Raw genomic sequence first — 12,157 nt, forward strand, 5'->3', positions numbered from 1 at the left:
TTGCCATAGATTTTCAAGCCGATTTAAAGTCAAAACTGTAACAAGGCCACTGAGAAACATTCAATGTCTTCTTGCTAAGCAACTCCAGTGTAGGTTTGGCCTTGTGTTTTAGGTTATTGCTCTGCTGAAAGGGGAATTTGTCACTCAGTGTCTGTTGGAAAGCAGACTGAAGCAGGATTTCCTCCAGGAATGATTATAGCTGTATTCTGTTTCTTTTTAATCCTAAAAAAAACTCACTAGTCCTTGCCGATGACAAGCATACCTATAACATGATGCAGCTACCACCAAGAAGGATGCATGTTTCGGAATAATTTTATTCTGTACAGGCTTTCTTCCTTTCACTCTGCCGTTTAGGTTAGTATTGTGGAGTAATGTTGTTGATCCAAACTTTGGTAACGGAATTACAGTCAAATCTCCCTCGGTTTTTAATTGCGAAAATGTTTTCCTAAAACGGTTAAATACGCTTCGAATTAAGACAAAATACAGTACTAGTCAAAAATTTGGACACACACTCATTCAAGGGTTGTTCTTTATTTTTGCTATTTTCTTCAAAGTAGCCACCCTGTGCCTTGATGACAGCTTTGCTCACTCTTGGCATTCTCTCAACCAGATTCCTGAGGAATGCTTTTCCAACGGTCTTGAAGGATTTCCCACATATGCTGAGCATTTGTTATCTTTTCCTTCACTCTGCGGTCCAACTCATTCCAAACCATCTCAATTGGGTTGAGGTCGGGTGATTGTGGAGGCCAGGTCATCTGAGGCAGCACCATCACTCTCCTTCTTGATCAAATAGCCGTACACAGCCTGGAGGTGTGTTTTGGGTCATTGTCCTGTTGAAATACAAATGATAGTCCCACTAAACGCAAACCAAATGGGATGGCGTATCGCTGCAGAATACTGTGGTAGCCATGCTGGTTAAGTGTGCCTTGAATTCTAAATAACTCACTGACAGTGTAACCAGCAAAGCACCCTAACACCATCACACCTCCTCCTCCATGCTTCACGGTGGGAACCACACATGCAGAGATCAGCCGTTTACCTACTCTGCATCTCATAAAGACATGGCGGTTGGAACCAAAAATCTCAAATTTGGACTCTAGACCAAAGGACAAATTTCCACCTGTATAATGTCCATTGCTTGTGTTTGTTGGCCCAAGCAAGTCTCTTCTTCTTATTGGTGTCCTGTAGTAGTAGTTTCTTTGCAGCAATTCGACCTGATTCCCGCACGGACGACTGATCCGTGTAAAGGAAAGAATGAATGGGGCCATGTATCGTAAGATTGAGTGAAAGTCCGTGTTGCCCAGCAACAGCCCCAAAACATCACTGCTCTAGAGGAGATCTGCATGGAGGAATGGGCCAAAATACCAGCAACAGTGTGTGAAAACCTTGAAGACTTACAGAAAACGTTATTTTCCACCATAATTTACAAATAAATTAATAAAAATGTGATTTTCTGGATTTTTTTTCTCATTTTGTCTGTCATAGTTGAAGTTTACCTATGATGAAAATTACAGGCCTCTCATATTTTTAAGTGGGAGAACTTGCACAATTGGTGACTGACTAAATACTTTTTTGCCCCACTGTAAGTGTTGGCTTTGGGGATGACCAGTGCAATATACCTGCTGGAGCACGTGCTATTTGTGGGTGTTGCTATGGTGACCAGTGAGCTGAGATAAGGTGGGGCTTTACCTATCAAAGACTTATAGATGACCTGGAGCCAGTGGGTTTAGCGACATATGCAGCGAGGGCCAGCCAACGAGAGCATATAGGTCACAGAGGTGGGTAGTATATGGGCCTTTGGTGACAAAACGGATGGCACTGTGATAGACTACATACAATTTGCTGAGTAGAGTGTTGGGGGGTATTTTGTAAATGACATCGCAGAAGTCAAGGATCAGTAGGATAGTAAATTTTATGATGGTATGTTTGGCGTCATGAGTCGAGGAAGCTTTGTTGCGAAATAGGAAGCAAATTCTAGATTTAATTTTAGATTGGAGATGCTTAATGTGAGTCTGGAAGGAGAGTGTACAGTCTAACCAGACACCTAGGTAATTGTCCACATATTCTAGGTCAGAACCGTCTAGAGTAGTGATGTTAGTCAGGCGTGGGGGTGCGGGCAGCACTCGGTTGAATGCACTTAGTTTTACTGGCATTTAAAAGCAGTTGGAGGCCACGGAAGGAGTGGTGTAAGCTTGTTTGTAGGTTTGTTAGCAGTGTCCAAATAAGTGCCAGATGTATACAGAATGGTGTCATCTGCATAGAGGTGGATCAGAGAATTACCAGCAGCAAGAGCGACATCATTGATATATACAGAGAAAAGAGTCGGCCCGAGAATTGAACCCTGTGGCACCCCCATAGAGACTGCCAGAGGTCTGGACAACAGGCCCTCCGATTTGACACACTGAACTCTGAGAAATCATTCTCTCTACTCTTATTCTGAGATTTCACATTCTTAAAATAAAGTGGTGACCCTAACTGACTTAAGACAGGGACAATTGGGAAAAACTGAGTTTAAACGTATTTGGCTAAGGTGTATGTAAACTTCCAACTTCAACTGTATCTATGCCTTCAATTCCCCAAAATATAACTTTCATTGGACACCCAATTTGATATGCTCCATGTTGGTGCTCATGGGTCCTTTTCGATGGAAATGCCCACCACTGATTTCTCCACACATTGCTCAGAAGTTAATCTTCTAACTCAGCAACTTAATTAAATGCTGGCGATTCTTTGTTGTTGCTTTGAAGCAGTTGACACACACACACACACACTTCCAGATGTTAAGGGCTTGAAATCCACACAGAAACAGACCGACCCCCTGTGACTGAACAAAGGAAGGCAGCTCATGTGGCGCTACACATCATTGGTGTGTAAGGGTGAAACACAATCCCTTAATCTCCCTTATCAAATAAACAAACAGGGGCTGTGTTGACTCTCATACACACTTCCATGGGTTTTGTGTGTGCAGCCGTGTTTAACTATACTTGTGGGGACCAGAAGTCCCCACAAGAATAGTAAACAAACAAAAATTTGACCAACTGGTGACACTTTGTTCGTCCCCACAAATGCTCTTTCTAGGGGGTTAAGGTTAACATTTGAATTAAGTTTAGGGTTAAAGTTAGGTTTTGTGGTTATGGTTAAAGTACGGGTTAGGTTTATAGGTTAGGGAAAATAGGATTTTGAATGGGACTGAATTGTGTGTCCCCACAAGGTTAGTTATACAAGACTGTGTGTCTGATCTGACTAGTCACTTTGAGACCGCAAACCTCTGCACTCACTGTAAATCAAACAAAAATATAAACAACATGTAAAGTGTTGGTCCCATGTTTCATGAGCTGAAATGAAACATCCTAGAAATTTTCCTTATGCACAAATTTGCTTAAATCCCTGTTCGTGAGCATTTCTCCTTTACATTTGATAATCCATCCACCTGACAGGTGTGGCATATCAAGAAGCTGATTAAATGGCATGGTCATTACACAGGTGCACCTTGTGCTGGGGACAATAAAAGACCACTTTAAAATGGGCAGTTTTGTCACACAATGCCACAGATGTTTCAAGTTTTCAGGGAGTGTGCAATTGGCATGCTGACTGCAGGAATGCCCATCAGAGATGTTGTCAGAGAATTTAATGTTTATTTAGTTTTAGAGAATTTGGCAGTACGTCCAACCCGCCTCACAACCACAGACCATATGTAACCACGCCAGCCCAGGACCTCCACATCCGGCTACTTCACCTGCGGGATCGTTTGAATGGGGGAGGGGTGCTGAGGAGTGTTTCTGTCTTTAACTTCTTGGATATAGGGGGTGCTCTTTTAATTTATGGATGAAAAAACGTGCCCGTTTTAAGCGCAATATTTTGTCACGAAAAGATGCTCGACTATGCATATAATTGGCAGCTTTGGAAAGAAAACACTCTAAGGTTTCCAAAACTGCAAAGATATTATCTGTGAGTGCCACAGAACTCATGCTACAGGCGAAACCAAGATGAAACTTCAACCAGGAAAAGGGCAGAATTTTTGAAGCTCTGTTTTCCATTGACTCCTTATATGGCTGTGAATGCGCCGGGAATGAGCCTGCCCTTTCTATCGTTTCTCCAAGGTGTCTGCAGCATTGTGACGTATTTGTAGGCATATCATTGGAAGATTGGCCATAAGAGACTACATTTACCAGGGGTCCGCCCGGTGTCCTTTGTCTAAATTGGTGCGTAATCTACAAGCTGCACGCAGTCATCCAGTGATTGAGAGGAGAGAGGAGGCTTTCAACGAACGATATATCATGAAGAGATATGTGAAAAACACCTTGAGGATTGATTCTAAACAACGTTTACCATGTTTCAGTCGATATTATGGAGTTAATTTGGAAAAAAGTTCAGCGTTTTGAAGACTAAATTTTTGTTTTTTTTTGGTAGCCAAACGTGACGCACCAAACGGAGCAATTTCTCCTAAACAAATAATCTTTCAGGAAAAACTGAGCATTTGCTATCTAACTGAGTCTCCTCATTGAAAACATCTCAAGTTCTTCAAAGGTAATGATTTTATTTGAATGATTTTCTGGTTCTTGTGAAAATGTTGCCTGCTAATGCTAACGCTAAATGCTACGCTAGCTGCGCTAGCTGTTACACAAATGCTTGTTTTGCTGTGGTTGAGAAGCATATTTTGAAAATCTAAGATGACAGTGTTGTTAACAAAGAGAGAGCTAGCATATTAATTTCATTTCATTTGCGATTTTCATGAATAGTTAACGTTGCGTTATGGTAATGAGCTTGAGGCTGTATTCACGATCCCGGATCCGGGATGGCTCGACGCAAGAAGTTAATATAGCCCTTTTGTGGGGAAAAAAAAACTCATTCTGATTGGTTGGGCCCTGGCTCCCCAATGGGTGGGCCTGGCTCCCAAGTGGGTAGGCCTATGCCATTCCAGGCTCACCCATGGCTGCACCCCTGCCCAGTCATGTGAAATCCATAGATTAGGGCCCAATTTATTTATTTATATTGACTGATTTCCTTATATGAACTGTAATTCATTGAACTCTTTGAAATTGTTGAAATTGCATGTTGCATTTATAATTTTTGTTCAGTGTCGTTGAAGAGTGAAACAAATAAAATACACAAAGTGACATCTCATAAAAACACATTTATCAGCTACCCCACTCTGTCTCTCTAACGAATACTGCAAATACAAGATATTGGAAAGAAAATCATCCATATGGTCTGATATAATATTTCCTGATGGACAAACACTCCACCTTGGTCTTAAAGGTCATGAACAATCAAAAGCATGTTTTCCATGAAATGTGATGATATTTTGATGAAACCAGGTCAGAGTATGATGACCAAAGTATGAAAAATGACTACTGCCTCTACATTGACAAAGTTTGATCATAAAGTTATTGATCCCCTCCCCCGTGGCAAACAACTGGATTCAGCAAGCAGGATTATTATGAGGATAAAGTGACATCACCCTAAGTCTCATTTTAATACACTAATGGTAAGAGGCATTCTGCGCTCTTTTAAAGGTTCTTACTACTAAATAGTGTCTGTTCCAGGTGCGTAGGAGTCCAAATAAGAATACTAGAAGAGATGGGGGACCCATACACTGTCCCAAAAATATATAAATCCAAAACTGAGGCGTAAATGCAAAATAAAGATGTTTATTACCTTATCAAACACTTCCTCACATGCAGCTCTTCTAATGTCATATACAGTATATTGCCTGCTCTTGGTGTTCGATACCGCTATCTCGTGGTATCTCTAGCTCCCTACTCTTACAATCCTGTGTTATTTATTCTGAGGAAATGTTCATAGTATATGTAAAAGCAATAATTGATGATATCTCTCTGTCCGCTTTAGTATATAATCTGTCATGTATTCTATTCTACTAGGCACTAACTCATAGATGTTATGTGTATTCTTGCTTGATCATGTGACATGCAATTATCCTTGAAATAGAAGCCAAATATGTGTGCCGACATTCACACTGATGATGACCTAAAGCCGAAACGTGTGTTTTGTATTTACCTTTCATTTATGATTTTTTGGGCACCATGATGTTTTATTAATAAACACCTTTATTTTGCATTTAAGCCTACATTTTGTATTTATTTTTGACAGTGTGCATTCGCCATCTCTTGCAATACACCAATGGTTACATGATATTCTCTTACCTAATTTAAATAAGTACCGTCTTGTAACCAACATCGGAGAATGCGTGATTGCGGAGGGGTATGGTTTATATAGCTAGATAGTAATTGTAATGGTGCCAGAATTTAACTGTAGGGTGTCAGAAAATATAGATAACAGTTTACACTATTCATCTATGGCAAAGATACTTATGTGTCAGCTAGTTAATGGCTGGCTAGGTCAACGGCCAGCATGGAACAAATGGGGGAAGGGTCGTTCAAAACTCTGAAGCAATTGGCATGTCAACACATCCGTCAGTGCTGCTGGGAACCGCATCAGAAGAGACAAGAAATTAGCTTGAGATGATTTTACTGCAAAACTGCTCACTGCATTGAAGTTTCTTCACATAGGCAATTCAAACAAATGTCAGTCAAGGCGAGCTCATGAATATAAGCTCCCTGCCCACTCAGCCTGTCTTTTCAAACTTCCTGGTAGTTAGCCATGAGAAATTAATTTTAACAAAAAAAATAGCATTAATATGGGTGATATTTTAGTCACAAATGGAAACTTTACATGGGAATCAGAATGACTGTTTAGGACCTTTTAGAGTCTCTTTGAACTGCTAGTCTGCTGAGTGGTTTAGAAGTTATGCTTTAAGTGTTTTAAATGGAAGGACGTCTGTACCATGTTTAGACTGGCTCGGCCACTGAAACACCTACATTAAGTCTTATACTGTACTACACTTACTGTCAGTGATCATTGAACATACTTGAGCACATTTCCCTGCAAGCATACAATGGGGCAAAAAAGTATTGAGTCAGCCACCAATTGTGCATGTTCTCCCACTTAAAAAGATGAGGCCTGTAATTTTCATCATAGGTACACTTCAACTATGACAGACAAAATGAGGGAAACAAATCCAGAAAATCACATTGTAGGATTTTTTATGAATTCATTTGCAAATTATGGTGGAAATTAAGTATTTGGTCAATAACAAAAGTTTCTCAATACTTTGTTATATACCCTTTGTTGGCAATGACAGAGGTCAAACGTTTTCTGTAAGTCTTCACAAGGTTTTCACACACGGTTGCTGGTATTTTGGCCCATTCCTCCATGCAGATCTCCTCTAGAGCAGTGATGTTTTGGGGCTGTTGCTGGGCAACACGGACTTTCAACTCCCTCCAAAGATTTTCTATGGGGTTGAGATCTGGAGACTGGCTAGGCCACTCCAGGACCTTGAAATGCTTCTTACGAAGCCAATCATCCGTTGCCCGGGTGGTGTGTTTGGGATCATTGTCATGCTGAAAGACCCAGCCACGTTTCATCTTCAATGCCTTTGCTGATGGAAGGAGGTTTTCACTCAAAATCTCACGATACATGGCCCCATTCATTCTTTCCTTTACACGGATCAGTGGTCCTGGTCCCTTTGCAGAAAAACAGCCCCAAAGCATGATGTTTCCACCCCCATGCTTCACAGTAGGTATGGTGTTCTTTGGATGCAACTCAGCATTCTTTGTCCTCCAAACACGACGAGTTGAGTTTTTACCAAAAAGTTATATTTTGGTTTCATCTGACCATATGACATCCTCCCAATCTTCTTCTGGATCATCCAAATGCTCTCTATCAAACTTCAGACGGGCCTGGACATGTACTGGCTTCAGCAGGGGGACACGTCTGGCACTGCAGGATTTGAGTCCCTGGCGGCGTAGTGTGTTACTGATGGCAGGCTTTGTTACTTTGGTCCCAGCTCTCTGCAGGTCATTCACTAGGTCCCCCCGTGTGGTTCTTGTGATCATTTTGACCCCACGGGGTGAGATGTTGCGTGGAGCCCCAGATCGAGGGAGATTATCAGTGGTCTTGTATGTCTTCCATTTCCTAATAATTGCTCCCACAGTTGATTTCTTCAAACCAAGCTGCTTACCTATTGCAGATTCAGTCTTCCCAGCCTGGTGCAGGTCTACAATTTTGTTTCTGGTGTCCTTTGACAGCTCTTTGGTCTTGGCCATAGTGGAGTTTGGAGTGTGACTGTGAGGTTGTGGACAGGTGTCTTTTATACTGATAACAAGTTCAAACAGGTGCCATTTAACAGGTAAAGAGTGGAGGACAGAGGAGCCTCTTAAAGAAGAAGTTACAGGTCTGTGAGAGCCAGAAATCTTGCTTGTTAGGTGACCAAATACTTATTTTCCACCATAATTTGCTAATAAATTCATAAAAAATCCTACAATGTGATTTTCTGGATTTCTCATTTTGTCTGTCATAGTCATAGTTGAAGGCCTCGCTCATCTTTTTAAGTGTGAGAACTTGCACAATTGGTGGCTGACTAAATACATTTTTGCCCCACTGTATATGAATGTGTCACTGCAAAAAGAACCCCGAAAAAAATCCTACTTAAATTCTTAAGGAAATCTATGGAAACTAGGATGTGACTCGACTATAATACCTCCAGCATGAAGCACTGATGTCATTATAGAAGGCACCCAGGAGGTCTCTTGGTTGCTGGCCTGGAACTCTGTTTGTAGGTCCGTGTAGAAGATGCCCATGCAGGAGGGGAAGGCCAGAGTCAAGGCGAGCACCAGGATGGTGGCCACCAGCACCACCCAGCCCCAACCCCCATCAGGTGCAGTGACGGTCCCATCCGTAGCCAGAGGGTTAATGGGTTCCGATTTGCCATTCTCCACCTCCTCAGAGTCCATGATCTCGCCATTCTTCTGCTCCATGCTGGGTGCCTGCTCCGGGGCCTTGCTCTCCATCTGGAAGCTGTCACAGTCCCCTGCCACCTTGTTGCCATTCCTCCGGTTCATACTCTTCTCAGATGCTGAGGCAATGCCCTAGTAGTTTGCCAGGGTGGATGACACTCACTAGTATATTCCATCTCACCATGTCTCTCCTTCTCACCTGTGAATGGGGAGAGGGGTATGGGATTATAATGATGACAGAACTATGAGTTTTTATTTTCATTTTGTGGTTGCAATTACGATTTGCAAATGTGTAATTTAATTTTGCAAGCTTGTATCATGATTTGTGAATAAATATAACAACTATCGCAAACTTTTTACTTGAACACATTTCATAAATTTTGCAAGGATAATTTATTTCCAGAATTATTACAATTCCATTTACGACAATTAATGTCAATTCAAAATACACTTAAAGATTGAATCTGCGCACACTCTTGAGTTATGTCTCCGAGAGTCGTACATTTGTAAGGAAGGAAAAGTGTTTTGAAAATTGAAGGCAGAATCTTTAAATCCTGACCCATCAGTTCCCTCTGTCAAAACCAATATTGGCTGGATTGTTCCATCGATCAAATCCCAAGCAACAACCAAATCTGGGGCGCAGTGAGCGTTAACCAAGGTTGCCAGGTGCACGGTGTACCCTCCGACACATTGGTGCGGCTGGCTTCCGGGTTGGATGCGCGCTGTGTTAAGAAGCAGTACGGCTGGTTGGGTTGTGTATCGGAGTACGCATGACTTTCAACCTTCGTCTCTCCCGAGCCCGTACGGGAGTTGTAGCGATGAGACAAGATAGTAACTACTACAACAATTGGATACCACGAAATTGGGGAGAAAAAATTAAATATTTTAAAAATTCCCCAATTCTGACCTAGACGACATGATGTGATGGAGGAAGACGGGAGGCGAGTTCTAAGTTTGCTTTCACAGTTTGTATGAAGTGATGTTATGATCTTGTTCATCGCTATAACGTTAATTACACCCCCCACGTGCATTCATGCATTGGCTAGCCAACTACCCGTAGCTAGGTTTGTAGTTCACGTACCTAGTGTAAATTAACACTGTGTGAATTCAGATGCATTGGGTAGCTAACGTTCGTGACTGGTTTTCAAAATCATCATCAAATTGAAGTCCCCCACCCAAGTTCAACCATGCATTGGTTAGCCAGATACCGTTAACTAAAGATAGCAAGCCAATTTACAGCACAGTGGCATCCATAGAGCTGTAATCATTTCAGCAACACTTGTTGTGGCATCTTGGTTTTAGCGAGCTAGCTAACTACCTACTGCACATTACAGCCATGCAACCTGTATACAGCAACACTTAAGCAATAGAGTGAAACAGTCCATTAGAGGCAGTAGGCATTTCTAAGACATTATTCAAGAATACATGGGTAAATATTTGATGGACAAAAACACAAGTGAACTGTATGCTTAGCTAATTGTGTTTTTCTATTGTCAGAACATTCTGAAAGACCAGCTCCTGGAGAGGTTGCAGTCCAGGTTGCAGCAAGCCATCATACAACCCTTGGATCTGGATTACCTGGAATTCCTGTTCAATAATGAGCATATCCTCATTGAATCCTTTGCCGATCAGGTTGATTTCCCTCCAATGATCACAGAGACATTGAGAGATTAATCAAATCTTGTCAAAGCTGAAATTGAGGCTTGCCCAACGACATCAATTCAGTTTGAGGCAGTTGTTGGGGTAACAGGCAGCCCAAAACTTGTCTTTCAAAGGGAAGTGAAGAATATGCTCAAAACTTACCTTCCAGTACCATGCATTGCAGAGTTATTGGGGGTCTCCAAGTGTACCATATTTAGAAGGCATGAATTATGGTTTACCTGTGGGGGTTATACAGTACTATTTGTGATGAAGAGCTCAACAACACTGACAACCATCAAATCCCAGATGCCAAATGCTGGCTATCATATGGTCAAGGGACAGTTGGTGTCAATGGGCTTCCATGTTCAGTGGTGGAGATTGAGAGTGTCAATACATCATGTGGATGCAGCTGAGATCCTGTCTCACCTTGCCAGGCTTGGATGTGTGGTGCGACAAAGTTATTCAGTGCAAAGCCCCCTTTCCTTGGTACACACGGACACCAATCATAAACTAATCAGGTAACCAGTTTATTATTTTTTTCCTGGTACATGCTTTTTTGATAAGATAGAGCATATTAAACTGTTTTATTGAATAATTATTTTGCGAGTTCTCCTTGTTTTATTTTATTGAAAGGTACATCATCATGTTTGGGGGAGTTGATGGATTTTTAAGGAAAGGGTAGAAAACTGTATTACTCTGATTATGAATTTTGTTGAGTCACGTCTATACTAGGGATGTGCGATATATCGGTGACGCATATCGGAATCGGCCAATATTAGCTAAAAATGGCAACGTCGGCCCGATGTTTAGTTTAACGCCGATGTGCAAAACCGATGTCAAAGCTGGCGTGCACCGGGGCCAACATATAACGTAGGTGGATGACGTAATGATGCCATGAAAAATAAAGCGCTACACAGAACAAAAGCAGAAAAATACTAAGCGCACACTTCCAACAACAAAACAAGTTAAAGTCAAGCAGTCATTTGAAAGAGTAAGAACATTTCAGCGAGACAACTCAAAGGCGAAATCCATTAACGCCAAGATAAATGGAATTCATTGCCCTTGACAATCAACCGCTCTCGGTTGTGGATGATGTTGGCTTTCACCGACTGGTCGAGCACCTTGAGCCCCGGTACACACTACTAAGTAGGTGCTATTTTTCAGATGTTGCCCTACCAGGGTCACACAGTATTGTTGAAAAGCACATCTATGAGCTACTTGCTATGGGCATCACTGACTTTGGGACCAGCGAAGTCAGCCCCATGAGCATGCAGAGTCTGACAGCACAGTGGGTGGAAGAGGATTTCATACTGAGGAAAGCTGCATTGCATGCTCAAGAATGTGCTGGTTCTCATACCGCTGCTGCCATTTCAATGGCATTTGAAAACATGTTTGAAACATGAACACATTCCTAGCGCCATTCGAACAACTGACTCGGGAAATAAGCTCATCAACTGTGTCTGCAGCAGATGTGATGCCCTCTGTCATGGCATTGAAACGCCTGCTCAACAAAACTGCCAACACAGACCATAGGGTTAAAACTTACAAAAGTACTCGAGGCTGTGAACAAGCGATTCTGTGGCATTCTCTCTGAGCCTCTTTACTGTGTCGCCACCATGCTTAATGCTAGGTACAAGGACTACTACTTTGATGCAGATAAGAAACAGGATTAACGTGAAATGTTATACAGTGAGTGGAAA

The 12,157-nt window shown here is 41.9% G+C and overlaps 1 protein-coding gene across 2 annotated transcripts in view; it reads right to left on the reverse strand.

Annotated features, from left to right (window-relative positions):
* The window catches only part of LOC109870275 (monocarboxylate transporter 6), a 33,429-nt gene that overhangs the window by 8,434 nt on the left and 12,838 nt on the right, over nt 1–12,157 (reverse strand). For both annotated transcript variants that reach the window (XM_020460708.2, XM_020460709.2), the window contains exon 2: nt 8,561–9,015. In XM_020460708.2, coding sequence (XP_020316297.1) covers nt 8,561–8,921 — 361 coding nt within the window. In that variant the 5' untranslated portion in view covers nt 8,922–9,015. The remainder of the gene's footprint in view (nt 1–8,560; nt 9,016–12,157) is intronic.

Source organism: Oncorhynchus kisutch, linkage group LG25, assembly GCF_002021735.2.
Source record: "Oncorhynchus kisutch isolate 150728-3 linkage group LG25, Okis_V2, whole genome shotgun sequence".
Classification (NCBI taxonomy): Eukaryota; Metazoa; Chordata; class Actinopteri; order Salmoniformes; family Salmonidae; genus Oncorhynchus; species Oncorhynchus kisutch.